The sequence below is a fragment of the Hypanus sabinus genome, chromosome 3, assembly GCF_030144855.1.
Source record: "Hypanus sabinus isolate sHypSab1 chromosome 3, sHypSab1.hap1, whole genome shotgun sequence".
NCBI classification, from domain to species: domain Eukaryota; kingdom Metazoa; phylum Chordata; class Chondrichthyes; order Myliobatiformes; family Dasyatidae; genus Hypanus; species Hypanus sabinus.
In genome coordinates, this window is record NC_082708.1 from 133,287,301 (window position 1) to 133,313,879 (window position 26,579).

Genomic DNA, 26,579 nt, shown 5'->3' on the forward strand with positions numbered 1-26,579 from the left:
CTGCGCCTGTCAATCAAGGGAGCAGCCGGGAGATGATGTCAGCGGCTGATCGCCGTTCCGGCAGCAGCGCCACTGGCAGCTGGCGGAGTGGGAGCCGAGCTTGCACACGGGGAGCTGCCGTGGCATTCCGCAAGCCCCGCTCGCTGCAATGGACAGTGACGACGACAACGTGGAGGAGACGGTGGAAGGTGAGGGCGCCCGTGCCTTGTTGCTTGCGGTGTCCGTGTGGCGATCTCGTGTGTGTTTGTGTGTGAAGGCAAGGCAGCGGCCCAGTGACCGAGCAGAAGGGAGGGGCAGTGCGGTGCAGAGCCGCAAAATTGTGCGTTTCAAACAACAATAAAATAACATTTTATTTTGTGCATTAATCTTTTTGATTAACTGCAATCATTGCATTTTTTCAAATTTTTAAAAAAATCACATGCCCGCGCATGTTTTAAAATTTATTTTTACTTTTCAGTGTAATTTTGAAAAGTTTGTTTATTCGTTTAATCTGAGAGTTTACTTAAACCGATGAAAGACACGACGATGAATTCTATAACTACTGTAACTTGGTGACATCATAACAACACTCGAAAAATGTGTTTTAAAAATAGTTAAAAGAACATCGTAAAGATACGAATCAGAAACTATCCTGAATTCCCGAGGCTTAATATGCATTTTATTTTTAAAGTGTGATGATTCTATTTAAGAAAAATAAGCCTATTTTAATAGTTATGTAACCTGGATTATAGTAATGCAGCCAGTGTTTTCAGTGCAACATGAAAGCGCTGGTGTTATGGTAGGGAGCGTGTTTTAATTTGTTGCTCATTCACTGGGAATGAGCAGGGAAACTATTACATTTACAATGCTGTATTTTTTTCTTTCATAATGCTTTGTTAAATCACCTTTTGAGGGAAGGGGTGATGGACAGGATTGTCCATCTGACATACCATTGTTTGTACTGATGTACAGAGGAATTGATTAAATGACGATACGTTTAGTTGGCGTTTCCCAACTAAGATGTTACTGTGGGGTTCGCAACAAAGGCAAAATAAATTGCCCCCTGCCGTCGTGTTGAAAGCTCTTCCGTTGTTTTCACTCGTGATAAATAATCCAATCAAAAACTCCCTCCTCCAACCTGGGCTGTCACGGATGAGAAATTGGTCTTCTTGAGCTAATGCCTGCTTTCTGATAAAGTGAATATTTCTCTTGATGTTTAGTCAGTAATAATTATTTCGTCAAATAATGAATGCAATGATGGATTTAAAACGATGACTGTTACTTTTGCCGAGGTTCAGTAAGTTTAAAATGTTCCTATTGTAGGTCCCCTGGATGAAGATAACCAGCCACATGGGTTCTGTAAAGTTACCTATTCCTCTAGTGACAGATTTGAAGGGCATTTTATACATGGTGAGAAGAATGGTCCTGGGAAGTTCTATTTTTTTGATGGCAGGTAAAACACTAGACCATCAATTTTAAAATTATCACTTTTATTTATGTTTACTCCATTAGAGAGAGTTTGTTTTTAACCTGAGTGAGGAAGTTCTTTATCTATTACTGGGAATATTTACAATTTATCTATTACTGGGAATATTTACAATTTATCTATTACTGGGAATATTTACAATGGTGTGAGGGAAGTTCCCTGCCTTTTCCACCATTGCCATTAAATTTGATGACAATAGACTTGATGATCAATGGACTGTCATTGCAGGGGAAACATGTTCCACATGGATATTTTGTTCCAATTGAGTCTGGCTGTAGGTATTTGCTTGCTATACCCATCCAGATTCTCCCTTGGGAACAATGCCTGGATAAGCAATAACATTATTTTTCATTAGTTTTAATATATATTGCAATGTATGTTGAACAAGCTGTGGGCTAGTTCTTGCTGATAAAATGTTCTATGTATGACTGTTGGTACTGTTTTTTGCACTTTGGCCTTGGAAGAATGCTGTTTGCTTTGGGTGTATTCATGTATGGTTGAATAACAATTAAACTTGAACTTGATATTTGGATTACATATATATTACTGTTGAGGATGATCTTCTGTTCTCCCTGGTTCATTTTCACAGGGTCAATCTGTAAAAATGAGAATGTTTGAGTATCAATGCTATCTTGCCACCTTTATTTTGTGTTATGAAAGCTCCATTGGATATATGTCTTTTTTTTTTGGTAGACCCACAGTCAGTACAACAAAGTGAAATTTGCTTTCTTTTTAAACATTTTGAAAAGGAAAACATGATTAAACTCAGAGATTTGGGGGATGGCAAGTCTTTAAAATTTTGAAGAAAAATGAATGACACAAGTTACCAAGCAATACAGTATTTGTTAATTTATATTAAATAAGTTTGGCTAAAGATAAACTTAAGTAAATGGTAGCACAATTAAAATCATATATTTTAATATCCATCTTTTTGTGCAAAAATAGGCTGCTGATTTTTGGTATACTTTTTGTCAGCTTTCTCAGTATCTGAATTCTAGGTATTTATTTGAGGTAAACCAAATATTTTGATATCTAGGCTCTGCATTGCCACAAATCATTCCCACTACTTTTGTCAAGTTTTCCCATCTAAAATATTTCACTATGAATTGTCTTTTTAAATTCAAAGGTGAGGAATTAAACAAGAATTTAAGAAGCATGCAAATCCTTTATAATAACATGACCACATTATCCCTTAGAGTTTTAATATATTTTAAATTTGCAGCATTTCCAAAACATGGCCCTTTGCTGAGAACTGTGGAGTTTGGCTGTGCATTCCAAACATGTGTCTTCATTTCAAAGCTGTGTCAGTGCATTCAGCCAACTGCATGGATGGAGTCTTTTTGTTATTTGCTTCTAGCAGTGGTTCCCAAACTTATTTTTTGGGGTTACTTCCCCCTTAGCTCCCAGACCACATCCCCTGCACCCCACTCTTCCTTTCCAGCCATTACATTAAAGCTGTAAAGAATTTTGATTTACAATTCAGTGAAAGAAAATGGGAACTTCAAAGCAGTGACAAATAATTGCAAATAATTATTCAAATCTATTTAAAGCTACACATAAAAGTATTTAATTAGAGTTAAAAAAACAATTTTCATCAACAGTTTTAGAGCGTACGTTAGTAGTCTACCTAATCACTACATTGTTTTTTCACCTTTCAATGAGATGGATGGGCTTGGTGCTGTAATATCAGCTTCTCAACATCAGGCTGAATGTCATTCAGGAGTCGTCTCAGATCCCTACATTCAGTAATTTGCAGTCTGTTTCATTGCTTTGGAAGAAGTTGGGCGACTGCACTGAAACCACGCTCCACTAAACGTGATGTTGGGAAAGCAATAGAAAAAAAACATCTTGACTTTTTTCCACAGTGCAGGATAGCATACAGAGATTTCCATCTGTAGCCAAAAGTCTTGATTTGATTATTTTGAACCTCGGCTTCAGCTCAAAATTACTTTGTTTTGAGATCAGTTCTTCTTCCGTCTTTCCTGTTAATTCCTAATAACAGTGTTCAGGAATGGATTTAATACCCAGTCTGGAATTTGGACTGGAAAAAGATCCTGAAATCTCTCAAACAAGAGAAAATCTGCAGATGCTGGAAATCTGAGCAACACACACAAAATGCTGGAGGAACTCAGCAGGCCAGGCAGCATCTGTCGGGGGGAAAAAAAAGTACAGTCAATGCTTTGCGCCGAAACCCTTTGGAAGGACTGGAGGAAAATGCTGAGGAGTAGATTTGAAAGGTGGGGAGGAGGGAAAAGAGAAACACAAGGTGATGGGTGTAACTTGGAGTGGGGAGGATGAAATAAAGAGTTGGGAAGTAGGTTGGTGGAAGAGACAGAAGGCTGTGGAATAAAGAAAAGGGGGCGGGGCACCAGAGGGAGGCGATGGATGGGCAAGGAGATAAGGTGAGAGATAAAAGGGGGTGAGAAATGGTGAAGGGGAGGTGGGGATAATTATTGGAAATTTAAGAAATCAATGTTCATGCCATCAAGTTGGAAGCTACCCAGATGGAATATAAGATGTTCCTCCAATCTAAGTGTGGCCTCATTGGAGGAAGTTATGGATGGACATATTGGAATGGGAAGTGGAATTAAAATGGGTGGCCACTAGGAGATCCTGCTTTTTCTGGCAGATGGAGTATAGGTGCTTGGCGAAGCAGTCTCCCAGGTCTAACCGATATACAGGAGGCCACACCGGGAGCACCAAGCACAGTATATGGCCCCAGCAGACTCTCAGGTGAAGTGTCCCCTCACCTGGATGTTGCCTGGCCTGCTGAGTTTCTCCAGCATTTGTGTGTGTGTGTTGTCTGACGTGTCCTTATGCAGCTCATCCAGGTGGGCACAGTATACTTGAAGGTCATTATCTGGTATTCTTTCTTCCTCTTTCAACTCAGAGGCTTGGAAATTGGAAAAGGTTGCAGTGGTCAATGTTGCTGTTAAACGGGGTTAGCTTGGACATAAATATGGAGATGACTTTGATAAGATTCACATTATTTCCTTTTAATTGAAGATTTACTTAGTTAAACCTTGTGAATATATCTGACAAATAAGCAATGTCATTCCTGAAAATCTTGAGTTGATTGTTGAATTAAGCATACAAGTCTTCAAAGAATTTTATCACAGTTTCAAAAAGAGCATAAAAGCATCTCAGGCAGTTCCCTTTTGAAAGTCATCTGACTTCTGTATGCAACAGCAACTGTTCAAACTGTTCACCATTTGCAATACAAAGCTCTCAAAATAGTCAAGAATTGAGAGTATGGGGCTTGATTTTATTTAGGACACTGATAACAGAATTTAATGATTTGTGCAGCTGATCATTTAGGTTTTTTGCAACAAGATGTTGTCTGAATTACATGGTGAGTTAGGTACAGCTTTTCTTCAAGTAAATAATGACACCATGGTGATGTCCTATCATTGATGGCATCCCATCTGTTGCACAAGTTGGTGATTTGAATGTCCCCCTCTTTGAAAAGCTGCTCAACAATTGGAAGTATTGACTCCCCCTTTGTATCTGTTTCTTGTCCCTTTGTGAATAACAACTCTCGAATCATGCCTTTATCTTTTATGAAGCAAACATAACCAAGAAGCAAAGATTCATTGCCTGGTAAAGTTGACTCCTCTGACTGCAGCGCATATTCTGTTGTCCTAACTATGTGGCACAATGTGCCTCACACATTCTCAGACATCTATTCATCTTTGAACAGAGCAGAATTGCTTTAATTATTTGGTCTGTTAACTTAGATGAAACCATATTCAGAATTTCCCTTATTGTTGGAAGAATCAGTTCTCCAATTGTATGGGCCTTCCTAGACTGAGTAATAAAACGTTAAAATGAAGCACGCAAACCATCACTGTTTTATTGTGAAGTGCTGGCAAACATATTTTGAAGTATTTTTCGTTTCTGAAAGCTATCACAAAGTGACTGAAGGAAAGCCAAGATCTTGTATGCTTTATGAGAGTGTATTCTCTTCAAATGTTCAGAAAGCTTGGGAAGTTTCATTGCCTCATTTGAAGAAATGTTGACACATTGACTGCTGACAGTTGCTTGGTGCTAGTGTAAATCCATATTTCAGATACTCCACACTATAGTCTACACTTTTCTTTCTACCATTTTCGTTATGGATTAATGACCATTGTTTAAGTCCAACCTCAAGTGCTGCAATCAATAAAGGAAAAATAATACCATTGTAGCTCAGGCGAAATATGACTCTCTGCCTGAAGGTAAATAAATTGGGGTAGTGATATTTCGGTTGGGCCACGTGCTAGAGAAATGCAGTCAAGACCATTCAAAAGGGCAGATTCTGAAATTTGCCTCATTGAATGCCGTATCCTAATTCACAGGAATTGCGTCACTGTGTGATTAGAGTGTGGGAATTGTGCTAGGTAGCACAGTACTACAGTAGCGAACAGCAACAACGCACAGGCCAGGCCTGGAAATAATACAACTTCAGTCCAGATTTTTCATAATATTGCCAAATACAGAAGTGTCACATTGCTTTTTAACAAATATAAAGTGTTTCGAGCAAAGTTTAAGAAAATGGTGGGTTAGCAAGAGATGAGGCGATTATGTCATCAAAGGATTCAAAGTACATTTATTATCAATGTTTCGGGCCGAGACCCTTCATCAGGACGAAGGGTCTTGGCCCGAAACTTTGACTGCTCCTTTCAACGGATGCTGCCCGACCTGCTGAGTTCATCCAGCTTGTTTGTACGTGTTTATTTGACCACAGCATCTGTAGTGTACTTTGTGTTTACATTTATTATCAAAGTATGTATGGAGTATACAACCCCGAGGTCTGCCTTCTCCACAGATAGCAAAGAAAACCAAGGAACCTGCTCAAAGAAAATACATCAAACCTATCCCTCACGCAAAAGAACAAATCGTGCAAACAAGTACGCCAACCCCCGTGCAAAAAAATTGTACAAACAAGTACATCAACCCACATGCAAAAAACAAATCATGCAAACGCCAACAAGAACTCTGTAATCAATAGAGTCACTGAGGATAAAGTGCTTAAAATAAATAACTAAATTCTTAAGTTTAGCCTGTAATCCCTCGGCTGCCTTCCTGCTACCCTCCACTGTCCACTTTATCTTAAATGCCCACAACTCTCAGGATCTGAGGGAGTGTGATATCACCCACTTCGGGAACCACTATTATAGCACTTTTCAAATAATTATAGAAAAAGTGGACACATTTTTAAATTCCTAAGAGAAAAATTATCTAGGTCCACAATTTATTAAGCTACAGATGTTGCCCATGTTTTCAGCCTTCTTTTTACCGGATAAAGCTATTCTGTCATTATTTCTGAAACCAAGGCTCTGAACTGATCCATGGAGCCCTGCACAGTGCAGCAACGTTGTGGTGCAACATTCCTTGGCAGATCTTGCTGTCAAATTTGTAAAATGGGTTGAAACGTTGTAAATATCTGATCATATTGGTAAGCTATTAAACATATTTCTTATCATCTTATGAAAAAGGGTAAACAGTTGAAGTTTCAGGCCGAGACCCTTCATCAAAACATTTTATTAATGTGAGAGATGATGAGTCCTGATGAAGGGTCTCGGCCCGAAACATCGACTGTTTACTTTTTACCATGGATGCTGCCTGACCTGCTGAGCTCCTCCAGCATTTTGTATGTGTTACTTTGGATTTACAGCATCTGCAGATTTTCTCTTGTTTGTGAGGAGCGGAAGCCTTTCAGCTTTGCTGTGTTGGTGAAGTGAGGGAGTAGTGACAAAAGTAGTAATAATCAAATGAACCGGCACAATTTAAACCAGCTCATTTAGTCTGCAAAATGGGTGGTGCAGTGAATAGAAAACAAAATCAAGTGGTGTGCAAATGGGCAGCCATCCTATCAGTTTCCCACCAATCACGCCAAGCTAAAATTACCTCAAAGTGCTCCATTTGGAACAGTTGAAATTGGGGGCTGAAGTTTTATGATATATTGTTCTTGACTTGCAAAGAGCAATGTAGTGGTGAGAATGACTGGTGTCACAGACTTGTGGTGAAGTTACACTAATACTTTTATTCCAAATGATAGTGTAGGATGAATTTCATGTTATCCCTATGTTTATCTATAATACTTCATGTGTTGAGAGTCAAATGGAACTACCAAGCTGAAAATATTAGTTTTTCTCCCCCTTTTAATTTTGTTGATTGGATGGTGCTATTTTAAACACCAGGCCATATAAATTGTAGAGTTGAAAACTCAAATCATTCATTTGATAACTCAATATGATTTATAAGTCATGACAGATATAAAATGACAGTGTTTACCTTTAAGCTAAAATAAACTTATGTGCCTTTATACTGTATGATTCAGAAATAAAACACCTTGAGAAAACTTGAGAAGGGAAGACAGGTAAATGGTAAAGTTTTCTGTGCAGTGCATTAAAACGGTATAGTGTGATAAATAAAGTAAATATAAGACACACAAAGATCTTGCACTTCTATCATGCCATTGGTCAGGGTGGAACATTCCAAAGTGCTTTACAGCCAGTGGAACTTCTGAAGTTCAGCAAGTTGTGGGGAAACTGCAAACTTGCACCCACAACCGAGAGTTGAACAAATTAACTGCTCGCAGTGATGTGTAAGGTGGTTATTCAGTCTGGCAGTGGAAATTTACCCATCCACTTCGGAGGGCAGATAGGGCTTCAGTTTATCACTACTTCTAAAAGTGGCACCTTTAACACCAGAGCATTCACTTAGCCTGAATTGATGTTCAGGTCTCTGAAGTAGAATGTGAATTAAACTGAAATTAATGGGCATGCTCCCAACTGGGCAATGGTGAGAATGTTTTTGAATGTTTTGGTGCTCAAGATATTTATAAGTATATAGTACTATTAATTGACTGCATTATTCTGTTTGCTACTTTGGAATTTTTAAAGAGTGCCTTGGAAAGAGTGCCTGGAGTACAGATAGATTGGAGAGTGTGTAACTCCAAATTATAAGCTAAGGGAACATGAGAATCTGGTAGAGGGAAATTAAGTTGACATCTAAGAGTTTTGACTACGCTGAGGGAGTCCCTTTCCTTTGCACCAACCCATTCACTTTGATTATAGGAACATTGGCAGTTGAAGGTATTTAACATTTTACACTAAGCACGTATTTCAAGAAGACCTTCCTATGAATTTAAACAGGTTTGCTTGAATAGTGGCATAAAACTGTTGAAGATCTAGGATCACATGTTGAGAGGCTTTACATTGATGGATGTGATTATGAGATTGGATGCCTTACTTGGCTGAGCAGCTTGCCAGCCGTGTAGTGTGCCTGGGTGAGGCTGGAGGAATGCGGTGACAGAGCACGCACGAACTCCTGCTGACCTATTGGATAAACAGAGCATGATAGCTTAAAGAACAAAACTGCCTGCTCTGGGGTCTTGATAGTAGGGTGGAATCCTTACTAAAATGAAAAATAACAATTAAACCAAACTATTATTTCATAATTGACAATATTTTATGGATAATCTCCAGTTGTAGTTACTTCAGGTTCAGTTATTTGAAATGTGATATTTGTACCCAGATGCCACTCACTATACAAATAAACATCACTGTCCATTCAGTGTTTGGAACAGTGAAGCTGCTGTACTTGTTTGTTTCCAGGAGAATTGCATAATCATGAAGGTCAAATACTTGAGCTGAACTTGACTCAAGCATTTTGAGATAAGTCCAAAAATTTTTTTCATTTTCATCCAATGGTGCTCTTCATTATCTCTTTCAACACTGTGTTTGCAAATTTTTATTTTTATACTTTCAGGTTCTTGGGGCCTGATCTGGAGTTCTAAGAGTATTGATGATTTCTAGCAAGGAAACTGTGGTATTTTCCCCCTTAAAATAATTGTTCATCTTTGAATTTGAGGAAGAAATCATTCGTGCTTTGCATAAATAGCTATTACATTGTTCTGTTTTGCAAAGTAAACACGTGAAATCAACAGCAGCATTTTATACCTTGGGAATGGCAGAGTATAAAAGAGATGCCAAATGTACAGTACCACACACCATACAAAGGGGTATTGTTAGGTCACTGGGATCCAGAGTGTCATACTATTGATCTGGGGACTTGAATTCACATCTCACCATAATGCTGGATAATTTAAGAATTCAAATTAAATAATTCTGGTGGGGGAGGGGGCAGTGATGGGAAATGTTGGTATCTGATGGTGACCACAAAATTACTGTGCTGCTGTTTTTTTTAAAAAAAAAAACATCTGTTCACTTGATACTACTTGGAAAGGAAATGTACTGTCCTTGCCATTGTAGTCTGTTTGTGACATAGATCCAGAACTGAAATTGGCTTGTCATCCCTTCCCTGTTCTTACCCCATTTAAGTGGTGTGGTATACTGACTGCTTTATTTTGCTTAATGCTTGTGCATATTTTCTGAAATCTACTTTGGAGTTTTACAAGCTGGGGCTGTAGGCTTAGAAATTCTCAAAATTAACAATCCTGAACAGTGAATATTGGTTCATTCTTGGTTAAGCTAATGTTCCTGGGTGCAAGAACATTTGGCGGGGAGGGGTTGACAAACTTCTAAAGGTTTGTGGTGGACTGTGTCAGTAGCAATTTTATTTTCCCTAGCAATTTTGTAATGTAAAACGTAACCAGCTTGTTTGAACAGTAATGCACTGTGAAAAGTGATTCCTGGAAGATTTTCTACCTTGTCATTTTCAGATCAACAGCTTTTATATTCAGGGAACATCCAGGTTTTAATGACTGTCTTTATCCGTGGAACCGTGCTAATGAAAGGGCAATGTGAAAATGTATCCTTAGTCCTTGTTGAGACCCGTAACCTCCGGTGATCTCCAGTGCCGTCACCTGCCCGTGGCTTGCTTGCGCATATTGTTACCACAGTTACTCTCCCCTTTTTTTATTCTGTAGGTCATCTAAGCTTCTACCGCTAGTCTCTGCTACACCTTTTTAGTTTGTGGAGCTCCTTACTGAAGGAGCGAGCACATCACCCATTTTCCTTTCAGTATGCAGGAGCTAGAAGTAGACTTCTCGGAGAAACAAACATTCATAGACTGCATCCCTGATTTGAAATGTCAGGCAGTACGAATAGTCCACACACTTCCTGTGCTCACTAGTCTTCAGCAGTGCATTCTTAAAGTGCTCTCTCCTATCATTGCCACATTCATTAGTAATATTCCCCATAGCTGGGAGAGTTGTAGAAAACCATAAACTTTGGGGCAGAATTAGTCCATTCAGACCACTGATTCTACACCATCATTTTATCATGGCTGATTTATTTCCTCTCTTAACCCCATTCTCCAGTCTCTTCCCGTAAACTTTGACAGCCTTACTAATCATTAACCTGCCAACCTCTGTTTTAAGCCTATCCAATGACTTGGCTTCCATAGCCATCTGTGGCAATGAATTCCACAGATTGAACACCCTCTTGTCTTAACATCCATTCTAAAGTGAATTCCTTCTTTTCTCAGGGTGTGCATTCTGATCTTGGACTCTCCCACTATTTGAAATATCCTATCCGTGCCCTCTTTAGGTAGACACTTCAGTATTCCGTAGGTTTCAATGAGATCCCACCCTCATTCTTCCAAACTCCAGCAAAGTACAGGCTCAAAGCCATCAAGCACACCTCATACGATAACATCTGTTATGGTATGTCCCTTTAAGAGTGAGCTACAGGGATGTGTCCAAACCCTATCACATAAGTACTTGAGAATGGAGAAAGCCACACTGAAACTGAGGTGATGCGGATTTACTCTGGGGAAATCTGACAATGCAGTTCCATGAACCTTGCAGTCTCGATCCTTATGCAACTTTCACAAATTGTTTTGGATTGATTTGCCATGTTGTTTTAGTGCCGTTAAAAGTTGCAAAACATTTCCTACCCTTTGCCCCTCAGCCTCCTTTGAGGACAGAGATCCAAATATTTTTCCCCAGAGAACAATAGCTAATATTAATGATTTAAAGTATTTACTGCACAAGATAGTAAATAAAAAATGTGTGACAGTATTGGGAAACAATGAGGTAGCACTTTATAAAATTTGATGCCTTTGGGTAATTATATTAGCATTTTTGTCATTTTAATGAACGGGTAGATAAAATCCCAAAAGTATATTTGTACCTTGAACCAACTTACTGGACTTGTTAACATACTCTTAATCTTCATATTAAATTATTTGCAATTTATGCATTAAATAGATGCAAAAGTAAAATAATATCTTCTGTCAGAAGTCATATCTATTCATTGGTTGTGTGCTTTGTGTGGACTGCATGCACACTTCATAGCCTGTCTAGTATTATTCACGGCAACCTTCTTCCTCTACATGCTGCCTGTTGACAACGTGTGTAAATACTGTTTCTCTTTCCACTTGCACACTTAAATGAAGCAAGCTGTGTCTCACTGACTCCTGATTTTTTTTTAACCCTCCAGTAGTCAGAATTCCTTCTGGACTTCAGTACTGATGGGACTGAAGTTTCCTCCTTAAACACTAGGAAGGTCAAAGCTTAGGTTGCCGTCACAAACTCTGGCCCTCTCTGAAATAAGAGATGGACTGTTTACGACACTGATATCACAAGGATTTGTTTGGATTGCATATATATGCTTCTGTGTAAAAACGGGTATTTCTACCTCCATAAATTAGCTTGTCTTTGCCCTGTCTCAGTTCATTTATAGTGAACCCCACATCCATTCAAAGTTAAAAAGTAAATTTATTATTGAAGTATGTATGAAGCTTAGTAAAATAGAGGGCTATAGGTAAGCCTAGTAATTTCTAAGGTAGGGACTTGTTCGGCACAACTTTGTGGGCCAAAGGGCCTGATTTGTGCTGTGGGTTTTCTATGTATATGGCACCATATACTACCCTGAGATTTATTTTCTTGCGTGAATTCACAGTAAGTCCAAAGAAACTCGATAGAATCAATGAAACACTGCACTCAACAAAAATGGACGAACTGCCAATGTGCAAAAGACATCTTGAGCAAATATAAAAAAGAATAAAAATAATAATATTGACAATAAGTAACAAATATCTAGGACGTTAGTTGTAGAGTCCTTGAAAGTGAGCCCATAGGTGGTGGAATCAGTTGAGTGAAGTTACCTGTGGTTTGCGAGCCTAATAGCTGAAAGTTTATAACTGTTCCTGAAGCTAGTGAGATGAGAACATGGCGTAGATGGTGGTGGGGGGGGGGGGGGGTGTGGGGGGAGTGTGTTTGATGGATACTGCTTTCCGGCAACAGTGTTCCTTGGAGATGTGCTTAGCAGTGGGGAGGGCTTTACCTGTGATCGTCTGGGCTGTATAATTATTTCTTGTAGGCTTTTCCATTCAAGGGTATCGGTGTTTCCGTACCAGGCTGTGATGCAATCAGTCAGTATACGCTCCACCACACATCTTTAGAAGTTTGTTAGTTTTAGGTGACATGTTGAATCTTTGCAAACTTCTAAGAAAGTAGGGGTGCTACCATGTTTTCTCTCTAACATTGCGTGCTGGACCCAGGACCCATCCTTTGAAATGATCATGCTGAGGATGTTAAAAGTTGTTGACTTCCTCCACCTCTGATCACCGATGAGTGTTGTGGACACCCAGTTTCTTAGTTGTGCAGACAAGATGGTTGTTGTGGCACCGTTCAGCCAGATTTTGCTGATTCGTCACCACGTTTGGTTCAGCCAACAGCAGTGGTGTCATCAGCAAACAAATATGGCATTAGAACTGTACTTAAGCACTTCCCACAGGCTGTTATCTTCCCACATTTAACGCTTCAAAGGCATTCCCCTGTGTTACCTAATAGATGTTAATCCAAAATACTGCCTGCATTTTAAGTCCTACCCACCCATTGCCTCTGAGCTGCTGAGCTACAGTGAATCCCTATCAAATAATTCTTCACATTTTAAAATCTGCAGGTTTATTTTCATATCTTTACATTTAGTTATACCTTTATTATTTCTGGCATTAAAATCATCACCTGAGCTCTCTAACATGCCTTCCCCAAATTTAATTATAACTGTATTGGGGTCTGTGCATTCAATTGCCAAGGTATTCAGTTCTGGAACTCTCTCCTTTAACCTCCCTGCCTGTGTCCATCTCCCTTTGACTCTCTTTTTGTCCATCTGCTCTAATTTTCCTTTATGCGACATAGTGTCATAGTTTGGATATAGAGTGTAGTACCCTGGGATCTATACGTCAAAGGTTCTTTATAGATTCGAGTTATCTTGCTGCAGTTAAGTTGTTGGCATCGGGGAGATACCTGAGTGGTGTGGTTTAGCCGCCAGGTCCCAAAGATGTCTGGTTAGGGTTAGTCAGTTGTGGGCATGCCGTGTTGACACTGGAAGCATGGCAACACTTGTGGGTTGCCCCCAGCACCATCCTCATTGATGCAAATGACACATTTCATTGTGTATATGATAAATAAAGCTAATCTTCATATATTTCTGCCATGACACATGCTTCAGAATTTATGGTTCCTAGTCTTCTCCGGCCTTGTTACTGCTTCTAGTGTTTTTTTTTACTGATGGACCTTCCAACACCTACTCTGTGATCTCTGTGTGGAGTTGAGAGAAACATAAACTGATGGACATTTTCATTGTTTCTTTCTGACATCTATTTGGAAGTATCTCATTCAAAGTAAATTCCTTGAAGCTGTTTCAGCTGCTTGTTCAGAAGCTACTAACCCTCTTGTCCTGTGTGCAAGCATAAGCCAAAGAGGCTATTTTGCACTGACTATATTTGTAATCCTTTTGATTCTTAAAATATTGTGGGAGATCTGTTGTTTTTTTAAGAAAAGTTGATGGGAGATTTTGTTTACCATGGGGGTGTAACAAAAAAGAGTTTGTGAAAAAAAAAATCATAATGTGATCATAAAATTAGAACCAGGCCATTCAAGGGTGGTGTCAAGAATACTCCTTCACAAGGGTTAGTTGAAATCTGGAACAGTTCTCTCCTAAAACCTGGAAGCCATATCACTAGAGATTAATAATACTCATGTTAAATGTTATGGAACCAAGGCAGGAATATAGATTTAAAATATGGATTGCATGGTGTGATTGAATAACATCATGTGTGATGACTTAATCTTGTTGCTAGATTCTCACTATCTGCAGTATTTGTTCCAGGTAGTGCTGTCAGCAAGTGTAAGCTTTCAGTGGAGCAGGTGGCATAGCTTGAGGCCAGCTTTCCAGCCGTCGTGATGTTGGACGTTAGCACCACGCACCCAGTCAGTCACACAGCCGTAACCATGGATGCTGCTACTATTGCTCTGAATTCTGATCTCATGACCATCTGGGATAACTTGGCTACCAATGGGGGTTATCTACTGCTTACATCTTCTAGGGAGTGGAAACCAATACAATTAGGGATTTTCCCACATTGCGAGTACATCCTAATACAGTGTACTTGTTGCCTCTTTCCTCCCTCACTACACTTGTGAAACGGTTAACTAGAATTTAATTATTCCAGTAACTAAATTCACATCCTCAGGACTTTGCTGCTGAACAAGCAGATTTTTTAGAATGTTGGATGTTACTTGCATTAGTCCCCCAACATACTTTTAATACTCACTTTTTGTGTGTTGCCTGAGAGTATAATAAATGTTATAGCGAACCCTGTGACTTAAAGGGAAATGGGACTCCAATGTGATTAAGTGAAATAAAGACCTGGTGAGGTTACAGGAACATAAAGGGCCTGTGATAAGAGGAAAAGGAATAGGGGTAATGGAGACCCTTTTATTTAAAGGGAAAGTGGGAAACAGCTGGAAATGGTACTAAGTGAGCTGCCTACTGAACCCTCAGAATTCTCACACAATGGTTCAGCATCCTTTATGAAGCAATGCAATGGGAATTTTTCTGTTTGACCGTGAAAGTTGCTACAGTGGAGAGCTTTCCTCTCCATCTTCAGTGTCCACTTCTGATGGGTCAGCTGGAACAAACCCTGACTGTTTTGTCTCTGTCTACTCTATAATGTGGCCTTTGTGGGTTACTCATTGTGTTAGGGATTAATTATTTTGGGACAGGTTATGATTGATTCTTCCAAGGGTTTAAAAGCCAATGTTCATGTTGGGTTCTGCATTCATCAGTAGAAGTGTTGGAAACTTATAGCTTTCTCAAAATCATTTCAGAACTGGTGATGAACTGTCGAATGGAATAGCCTGTCTCTATGCGGTAAATATGATATTCATTATATATTATGTGATTTTTGAAAGTGTTATACTATGTTGGAAAAAGAACTTTATCTGTTATGCTAAGAGAATATAGCAAGTGTATCCGATAAAAGGATCAAGAGTGACAGGATGTTTGTGATTGAGGTGGAAAAAACAATAGAGATGGTGCCAGGGTATCATGTTCTCTGTGACTCTTTTCTCTTTTTTTGAAAAGTGTGCCAGTGGAATTTTTATATCTATCTAAAACTATAGATAGAGCATGGACACGAGGAAATCTGCAGATGCTGGAAATTCAAGCAACACACACAAAATGCTGGTGGAACGCAGCAGGCCGGGCAGCATCTATAGGAAGAAACTCTGTCGACGTTTCAGGCTGAGACCCTTCATCAGATAGAGCATGGGCTTGTGTTCCCATCTGAAATTGGCACCAGCAAAATTTCCTTAGCACTGTACTAGAATATCACTTACTTTGCTGGTTTTTGCCTGAATTGAAACTGTAATGTTAAGATGCAGAGAGAAGAATACTCCTCCTTGCACCATAGCTGTCATTGGAAACTGAAATTTGCCCTTGCTCTATTCACTTTGCACTGGTGGATTTTGACATTTCGTCCCCGTTTATGTATTTGCTTACTGTTTTGGAACCGTTTTTGTGTGTAATTGGTTGTAGCTAACTTTGTAAAAGCAAAAGCGGGGAAGATGCATCAGTTATTTCAAGAATGACATCTATGTATACAGCTGATGACTATTATGACATAATCTGGATGAATATTTAATGCCACTCCACCAGCCATTCCTGCAGTCAGAACCAGTCTCTTGAGGACGGGGAAGTGGAGTGTGTCTCATTATGCATTCTCTTTAATATTTAGCACACTGGAAGGAAATTGCATTGATGATGCTTTGCAAGGTCAAGCTGTATACACCTACGAGGATGGAAGCAGCCTTCATGGTACCTACATTGATGGAGAATTGAATGGCATTGCTCAGGAATATGACTCGGAAGGACGTTTGACCTTCAGGGGTCAGTACAGGGACAATGTTCGATGGGGTGTTTGCTGGATGTATTTTCTGGTAAGTTTCATCTGAATGACCAGTGTGCTTCAAATCCTCTCTTTGATCCTGTTGGATTGCCAAAGGAATGGAGTGTTTTTTTTATCTTGGGGTCTCAATAGGTAGAAGGAAAAATAATTTTCATTTTCCCTTCCTGTAGTATTAAAAAAAACTGCAGTGTTTGAATATACCTAATGGTAAAATACTCTGCCAGTGGCTGGACGTTTGTTTAGGAATTGAGTAATAATTTGAGTAGAGTTTAGGATGACTAGTAGGCCCACCAGCAATTACTGTCTTCAGGCAAAAGTTGTATAAAAGTTGATGTGCAGTCGGGGTTGCATAATGATAAGTGGTTCCTTCATGTAGTTTCTCACACTAGCAAAGGATTTCATCAGCTGCTTTTATAACTTTACCAGAAGTGACGCAGTTGTATATAGAAAGCAAGCTTTGGAGACATTACAGTGAAATTACATTGAGATGCATGAGGAACTCTGATATTAACAGCCCAATACCTTTGCTTGGGCAAACAGCAAAACATTGTCATACTGATGACTAATGATCTTGTTTGACAGGATGGAGGCTGCCTTGTAGGTGAGGTGAATGAAGATGGTGAGATGACTGGTGATAAAATAGCATATGTTTACCCCGAGGGCAGGATGGCATTGCTTGGAAAATTTGTCGATGGGGAGTTTATCGAAGGACACCTAGCAACTCTGAAGTGTGTAACTGAAGGGAAACCTCAGTTTGAACTGGTACCAGATGGTAAGACATTTTTAAGTTACGTAACCTAACAATGCCACCTATGCTTTCAGTAGACTACATGCTTTGTGAAAATTCCAAGCCTTTATGAAAAGACATTAAAATCTAGAATATGACATTAAAATCAAAAACTTTTATTTAAAAAATGACATATTTGACAACTTTACCAGATACGGAGTTGTGTGATGATTCAAGCATCACATATTGGGGGGAGAATGGAGAAGATATGCTGATGATAATTAGGGAGCGAAGGAGCATGATGTTGTTGGTTTGACCCATGGTATCAATGGTAATTGACTTTAATTTTCTACCTCCAGTTACAGCACTAAAATACATGACAGTATAGCACTGCTCAGGCCATCTGACCCATGAATGTTTCTTTCCTTTTGGTTGTGTGCAGTTTCTATTGAATTTGCTGCGTTTGTTTGCATCTGTTGTGAATGCCCCCAAGAAAATGGATCTCCACGGTAGTATATGGTATATATGTACGTTGATGATTAATTTACTCTGAGCTTTGATGTTCTGCTGATCTTTTTGCTAATTTAGTTAAACCCTCCTGTGTAGCACTTGCAAGTCTCCAGGCAAGGATATAGGTTTCCTTCCAGTTTAGATACAAACTGTCTTGTTCGTACAGATATCAATTGCTTTGGACCAATGATCTCAACACATTAATCTGCAGTAGCATCTTAGCCATATATTGAACTGCACTATGAATCTATTTCTCACCTCACTATCACGTAGCACAAGTAGAAATCTTGAGACAGCAACCCTGGTAGTCCCGCTCTTTTTAATTTTCTACCTAACTCTCCAAACTCACTTTCCAGGACCTTATCCCTACTCCTGCTTATAATCAATATAGTTAATTGATTTTCATGAGACATTTTCCCACATATAAACCATAAGATGACAGACTGAGGAAAAGGTGGTAGAATGGGGTGAGAGGGAAAATAAGTCAGTCTTAATTGAATGGCCGAGCAAACTCAATGGATCAAATGACCTAATGCTGCTTCCATGTCTTGTGATGTTATGGACTGGCACGTGCTGCATTTTCCATGATTATCTTACTCACACACATCACACTTTGGCTTATGTATTTATTTATTGACTACGTCTTGGTCTGTTTTCAATGGTGCAAAGAATATGGTCCCAAAGAGTGCTGCTCATGAACTGCCAGACTCCAAATATTTTTATTTGATGTTGAGTTCACAGCCAAAGGGCTGTAATGAATAAACAGTGGATCAAGTGCTATGGTCACTGTGTGCAAAAGAATTCTAAACTTTGTAGACCTAACTTAAAGTTGTTAACTGAGATGTATCAGCCTGTTTCATTTTGTATACCACCATTTAGAAAGGAATTCGTAAATGTACTTTGGTATCCTGGAAATGTATGGCAACGAAGTAGGCCATTTGGTCTATCCATTAATGATGGTTAAACATGGACCCTTGTAATTCCACTTTCAAACTCAACCCATGATCACAAGCAAAAGAAAATCTGTAGATGCTGGAAATCCGAGCAACACACACAAAATGTTGGAGGAGCTCAGCAGGCCAGGCAGCTTCTATGGAAAAGAGTACAGTTGACGCTTTGGGCCGAGACCTTTCATCAGGACTGGAGGAAAAAATGAGAAGGAATCAGAGTTAGAAGGTGTGTGGGGGTGGTGTTAGGGGAGGAAGAAATACAAGGTGATTGGTGAAACTGCCTGGGAGCAAGATATAAATACTTCAATGTCAGAGGAGGTATGGGATGAAGTCCTCAAATTAGTTAACTCAGCCTCTTTTATGTGCCCACCACTGCCTGTCACAGTTCAAGGTCGTACACAGGGCCCATATGTCTAAAACTAAATTATCTCGCATTTACCCAGATGTTAATCCCTGTTGCGACAAATGCAAAAGGAGCGAGGCTTCCCTTATTCACATGTACTGGACATGTCCTAGCTTGGGAAAATACTGGAAACATGTCTTCCAAACTCTATCCCAAATACTTAATTTCAATCTGGAACCTAACCCTTTGATTACCCTTTTCGGCAACTCCGGAGAGGGGAACACGTACATAAGTCCCACTAAACATCGCACACTGTCTTTTGCCTCTCTTTTGGCCAGGTGTGCAGTTTTGCTCAGGTGAAGGGATGCTGCCCCACCCACCCACGTTCAGTGGCTCAGGGACATCATGTCCAGTCTATACCTTGAGAAGATCCACTACTCAATCCTCAAATTGGAAATAAAGTTCCAAAAAGGGTGGGGACCCTTTCTTGAATATTTTCAAAATTCACAGCCAGACTAAAGGTTCCATTCTTTCTCCCTTTCCTCAGTACATTATTCCCTGACCTCCAGCATTTTCTGGTAAATCTTTTCGGTCTCAGATTTGTTATCATACAACAGCCTTTGCATTAGAAAAATACACCTTCTCTTTACCAATGCAGCTCTGTGGGGACAAAGGTTCTGTTTAACCCTTTTTGCCAATGCATTGATGGCTTGAAGTTGGAGACTGGGAGGGGTGGGGTAATGATATTTGTACTATCTCTTCTGTGAATGTGAATTGTACATTTGTTACATCTGTTATGCACTGCACAATTCTCCTTTACGCTGTGTTCTGTTTATTTAAAAAAACAGTAAAAATATGTGAAGAATGTGTGAAAACAGAAGAAGAAATGCGAAGGAACAGTTTCAAATTGTGGATATTTAAGTGCAAAGCTTCACTGAAAATGTAGAGATCTTCAGGTCTGTGGTGTGGCGTATAGAGATAGAAAAGAGTGAAGCCATTGAAGGAATCTGCAACAAAGAATTTCACAATTAAGATTTTGCTGGGTGCCAGTTTAGGTCAATAAGCACAGGGATGATGGAAGAATGGGACCTGGTATGAGGTAGGAGATGGGAAGTGGTGTTCTGCGTGAAACAAATGTGTGCAGATTATTGGGTAGAAAATTGGTCAATAGACAATAAAAATATTCAGTGAGAAAATTAGATTCTCAATGAAATTACCTTAATAGGCATTTTTAAATTAAATACAGATTGTTGACATATATGAAAAATATGACATATTGCCATCAAACCTGATCAACTGTCATATTTAATACTCTCTTTTTACAACAGGCCCAGTCTACAGCTTGGACAAGTCCACTCCGTTTTGCATTTCCACTAAATGTCTCCTGGCTGACCCTTATGAAAATGAGAGGTTATTCAAATTTCTTCTTTCTTTTATCGTTCTAATGAAATTATTTATTCTTAAGGAAAATATTGGTGAATGATTTTTAATTTAATGAGACAGAGAAACAAATTTTTCCACCCAGATTTTTAAATACTCGGTGTTCAGCAACATCTGACAAAAAAAGCATTTCTTGGTTTAATACGTTTAACTAGTGTGCTTTAATCTTCATATATAAGTGTATAGGTTACGTATTTTGTTTCTGAATGTATTCTCTTTGAGGTTATGCCTCTTTCTACCTTTTGGGTCAGTCTTCTGTTTTCTGTTCATTTGTGGGAAGAAATTAATTCCTTTGCTTCCATTTCCTCTTGGGAAGAGGCATATTTTAAGATATCTTCCTGCAAATTTCTGTGTGCATAATTCCTCTTTCTTTCTGTTCTTGTAATCCTTCTTAACTATCTACTCAACTTCACTTAGTACTTTGTTTCAACTAACTCAGTTTTTATTAAATATATTGAAATTCTTGACAAAGTTGGGAAAGGCACAAAAATCACTTCATTGGTGTATTAAGTATCTTCACGGTATTGTAATGAATAGTGTCAAACAATACTGATGAGAAAGAACAATTACTAAAGATGGAGAGGAAGTTGCAACTTCTATTCATAGGAATGAGCGTGTGAACATACATCAGATTTTTGAATTTGGTAATATTATGGAAGTTTGTTCATACGAGTGTCTGGCATTGTCAGACATTGTAACCCAGGGACAGCCTGTATTATGAAAAGTAGTATGGAAATTATTAGTTATCATTCACTTCACTTATGAATTTGGACCACTGAATTCAGAAGCGATGGTTTTCCTTTTCATGTCTTTCAACATAGTATGTACACAGAATATTTAAGCTGAAAGTCAGCCACAAAACTGAAGCTTTGTCAGAGTTGCCATCTACCAACTCTATTAGCTACCTTTTTGAGGCTTGGTTTTGTCTGTTGTGGTTATAGCTGTGCAATCCCTTTTTACTGGGTGTCTCTAAGGTTGTAACTCGTTAGCCCCTCACTAACAGCCACTGGACTCAGTGGTGAGAAAACTACCTTCCTCTAGGCTCCATACGTCTAGAATTGATATGACTAGGGGTCGCATCAAACCTGGGAAGTTGGAATGTCTCGTCCACCTGAATCCCAATCGGTGTGAAGACTGTGTAATTATTGCTCCCATGCAATTGCCTGTCAGCAAGAAATAACAGATGCTGTATACAATTATAAAGAAAGTGTATTTATGAATGTTAACTTAGCCAAACCATTATTAAAGAAGAAAGGAAAAAACAAAAGGACCCATCATAATTAAAAGTCAAATATGCACAAGGTTGGAGCTGAAATTGCACATTCCAGTTGCATCGAATCCTACAGCCGATCTTCTCAAGCTTCTTCTCTCTCCATCTCCTGCCTAAAGGACCTCAACCTGCTCAAAGTCTGTCACAAGAACCTCTACTCCTAGATTCTGTAGAACCTTATCTCAATTCCACCTTCCTGATTGGATGACACAACATTCCCAAGAATGAACATCACAACTCCGTATCGTTATTGGTAACCCAAACACTACCAGCAGAACACACTACTTCTATGGAACACCATTAAATGAAATACCCTATAGTATTAACAGTAAAGTCCTAACCAGTGCGTTACAACTGCAAGAAGTAGATGAGTGTAACTAAATGGTTACATGGCCAGAATATTACCCTCAATAGTCCCAAATACCAGAAACTTAAAGCTGCACTATTATGCATTTAGCAGGGCAGGTAAAGGATGAATTGCAGGCAAGAGCTTTTACATTCCTGTCCTCATAGTTCCTTTTTACAAGTAGGCTGTTTGTAAACAAATAATTGTAAACCATTATAATTATAATTTGAATGTTGAAGCAATTGTTATATTTTTGACAAAGAGCATGTGTAAATGTTTCTTGTTTCTCCTGAAATAGGGTATATGTTGCTGAATCACTTATCCCTAATGCTGGGGAAGGTTTGTTTGCAAAAATAGCAGCAGAACCTGACACAGTCATGGCTTTCTATAATGGAGTACGGATAACACATGAGGAGGTAAGAGGCGGTCATGCAGCCTTCTAGTGAAGAGATAAGTCTGCTTAAGAAAATAGCAGGTTAATTTGTATAAAGTTAATTCATATAAAGTAAATTCACCTAAATGTTGAATGAACTTTTCTTGGGCTTCCAGCAGGATACAGTTGTTGATTATAACCAATTTCAATGACAAATGCTGCCATCTTCAAGTATCATTCCAGAAGAAGATGGCAGAGTTTGCCATCAAAACGTTGGTTATAATTGATACCAGTACCTGGCCAGAAGCCTGAGAAGAATTTATTTGTCATATAAGCCGGGAAGTCACTAGATCTTTTTTTTTCACCTAAATGTGTTTTCTTACCAGGTAGATTCTAGAGACTGGTCACTGAATAGCAATACCATATCACTTGATGATGATACTGTGATTGATGTCCCTGAGCCTTATAACAGTACAAAGCAGTACTGTGCATCATTGGGGCACAAAGCAAATCACTCCTTTACTCCCAATTGTATTTATGCCACGTAAGTAGTCATGTCTCAGTAATTGATTGTTACTGGATGTGGGAAGGGAAGGCTGCTAATGCACAATATGCATTTGTTAATTTATCATCTCAAGGAGAGAGGGCAATTAAATTATACTGTACATTAGAAAAATTCTAATGGCATGACCTATAGATTTGTGCACAACTTTGTCAAAGTATGTTCAATTGCAGTCCCATACCTGATTCTACACTTGAAAACAGATGTCTCATTATATATTGAATCAGTTACAGCATTGAATGCTCTGACTCCACCTTGAACACCATCTCCACCCCAATCCAGTTAGACCATGCTTTGGTCTGCTGATGGCTGCTCTTTGTAAAAGAGTGTATATAGCCTCTCCTTCTGGCCTTCGCAGCAGTACTGCAGCCTGCTGGCCTTACTTACAAACTCTGTAAACCCCCAGCTTTTATCTAAATGTATCTTTTATATAAATTTTCTCTGCCCCAGTTGGTTGAGTTGCATTGGTTGGTTCGTGAAATAAGACTAGGGTTTAAGCCTGATGGTCTTTAAGTGTGTGTTCTACGTAAACTTCTGCTTCTGAAGAATTGTAGAACATAAGCACGGTGTTTTATGGATCTCCCTTATTATCCTCAATTGGTGAATCCTGGATGCTGAATATGGGGAGAAATAGAACTCTAGAAGGAACAGGCCCTCCTCAGTTTATCAACACCTGACAAATGTACAGCTCATACACACGAGCGAACATTTGGGAGACTGCTGTATGGATATGCTGGCTTCTGCAGGGCTGGAGAGAACTTCTGCCGTCAAGTAACTCAGTTCATGACTTGCCAACTGTTTTGGTTGTGAACAGTTCAACAGGAATGGAACCCTGTGATAACCTGGAAGCCAGCAAGTCAGGCATCATTTGTGAAGGGGAGAAAACAGTTGACATCAATGTTTTTGGCCACAGCTCTGCATCAGGACTGGGGAAGGGTCTCAGCCCAAAACATTGTCTGTTTATTCCCCTCTACAGATACTACCTGACCTGGATTTTGTGTATGTTGCTTAAGATTGTTCGCAGAGTCTCCTGGAAATAACTTGTATAAAAGTGGGGTTGGGGGCATGTTTAGGGTTTGATTGATTGAAAAAGCAACTTTACTATACTATTTTGAATTTGACCTATTTATAAATTGGATTCAAAATAGATGAAAGCTCCGTTGACTGAAATTGCACACTTTCACGAACAGCATTGTGATTTCTACATTTTAGATATTCTGAAATAAAAGTCAATACAGCAATTTTCCATCAAAATAATTTTCAGTTTAATTGTTTTAGAGATTCTGATAATTTTGTGGTATACTTAAGTAAAATATTCAGATAAAAATTATTATTTCTGAGACTTTTTTTTTAAATTAAGGTTTATTCATCCTCGGTTTGGACCTGTTAAATGCATCCGTACTATCCGGGCAGTCCAGAGGGATGAAGAACTGACAGTAGATTATGGGTACGATCATTATTCTGCAGGCAAGGGTGGTCCAGAAGCTCCTGACTGGTACAAGATTGAACTGCAGGCCTTCCAACATAATCAGCGGAAATGAAATTTATGCAGCTTTCTCATTAAGCAAGAAGCAAAAGCAGAAGCAGCTATGCACTAGAGCTACATGGAACTGCCAGATTAGAAACTTCCAAATCCTCTGTTCTGTGAAGTATTATTCAATGCATTTAAATTATTCAAACTTAATTCTTGTGAAATACATTATACAAGGCTTTTGAACAAGCAGATATACATTTGCCATAAGCACATGAAATTTGCCATTTAGAAGTAAAGACTAACAAAATTAATATACTATAAAGCTTGCCTTCGTACCAGTCTTATAAGCAGCAAATACTTTACTAAATCTGTTAATGGACAGTTCTGTGTTCTTTGGTCATTTTTTGTGTCTCTATTTCAAATTAATAGGAATTACTCTGGCTTTTAAGTTACTTCCAACACTTCACAATCTGTTCATTGATTTGTAGTTATCAGCTCTTATCGATTAAAGGTGTTACATTTTTAGCTAATCTGATTAGTGATCACATTAATTGACATTTTTCAGTGTTGCCACTGGGGTGAGTGAAGTCTAACGTGCCAGTGTAAATTTTGTATCCTGTCCATTGTAATTGTGAAAAAAAATTAGCACAATAAGTTAGAAATTGAAAGAATTTTTGTTTGGAGGAAGCACTTTGAATTGCATATCAAGTAACACTTGAAAGAAGTACAGGTATTAATCTTTTACTAGTGATAGTTAAAGATAAGTTTTTTTTTGAATAACCAAGTGCATTAGCTTGCTTGTGATTTCTCCTCTGCTTTCATGGTATTAAGTATTTGTAGCATTTGCTCTCTTAACATTTTGCATACGGCGTCTTAATCTGACTAGAATGATTTTTGTTAAGTGCGAAAGTTTTCTTTTCCTGGTGTTCTCTACACTGAGTAATCAATGCTAGAAACACTGAGGAAAGTAATGTTATCCAAATACAGTGTTCATGTGCTATGTGGCAATATCACTTCAAATAATATTTAATCTTGCATCAGGTGTTAAGCTATAATATTGGCCATGTGTAAGTAGTTTTTTAAAGATGGGTAGCACAATCTACGCTCTTGTGTTTTAATACAGTGGCTTTCCCAAAAGGGTCTCTAGTTGAGCTATTGTTTCATCACTGCCATAGCAGACAGAGTAGAAATTATGATTTTTGCTAATAAAACTGAAGAACTGATACTGAGAGAATGGAGTTGTCCCAAAATTTTACAGATTTTCAGATTGAGTTTTTTTGATGTGTGTATGCTCTTTCAGTGTAGTAAATGAAAAATGTGTGCATTTTATAAGAGTGTCTGGGTAAGCATGAGAATTGTTTTGGTTACTGGAGGTGCGATAAAATTTATGATGTTTTAATTTTTGACCATCTGAATTATGATGTACTTAATTTATGAAGTTAACTTAGCACAGGGGAAGAAAACCTGTTTTCTAGTGGTCCTTTAAACGTGGTAAATTATGAATACAATGGATTTTTACCAGAAAGACAAACATTGAGAATAATTATGGATCTAATTGATTTAAATATGTAATATATGAATATTTTAATAATTCTGTGCATGGTGTGCTCTGAAAAATGAAATGCCTGTTCATTTTAAACCCTGTCTTTGTTATTCTTCTGCTTTGATTCAGTTTAATTTGATTGCAAGTGAAAATGAGGGAAGGGTTACAGCATTTGGGAAAAAGTGTAAATGTACATTTTGATCTTTCTATGGCATTGTAGTACTTTATACATCACTAATGGCCTTTGTGCACTTGTCAACTTATTGAATATAAAAACTTGATGCAGAAATTCTGCGTAACTGAGTAAATTTGTATCATAGCAGTAGGTCGTCAATGGCAATAAAAAGCTTAAAACTACCAACTGACTGGACCATTTTCTATTTTCACCATTAAAGACTCTGTGTAGCCAATGTTCTTGCTTTCAAAGTT

At 38.6% G+C, this 26,579-nt stretch overlaps 1 protein-coding gene across 7 annotated transcripts; it reads left to right on the forward strand.

Moving 5' to 3' along the window:
* The first annotated feature begins 54 nt into the window (after positions 1-54).
* On the forward strand, positions 55-26,507 carry setd7 (SET domain containing 7, histone lysine methyltransferase). 7 transcript variants are annotated; one of them, XM_059965178.1, is made up of 8 exons: positions 55-188; positions 1,303-1,432; positions 16,442-16,643; positions 17,195-17,384; positions 20,471-20,552; positions 22,497-22,614; positions 22,958-23,115; positions 24,494-26,507. In XM_059965178.1, exons 1-8 carry the CDS (start codon positions 149-151, stop codon positions 24,672-24,674), a joined length of 1,101 nt encoding a protein of 366 aa, XP_059821161.1. In that variant the 5' UTR covers positions 55-148; the 3' UTR covers positions 24,675-26,507. The 7 variants fall into 7 exon arrangements, 5 of the variants coding, with proteins under 5 accessions (XP_059821161.1, XP_059821165.1, XP_059821163.1 ...); XM_059965180.1 differs by lacking the exon at positions 1,303-1,432 and adding an exon at positions 15,534-15,576 and having other exon boundaries at positions 59-188; XM_059965179.1 differs by lacking the exon at positions 55-188 and adding an exon at positions 15,534-15,576 and having other exon boundaries at positions 1,301-1,432.
* The last annotated feature ends 72 nt before the right edge of the window (positions 26,508-26,579 follow it).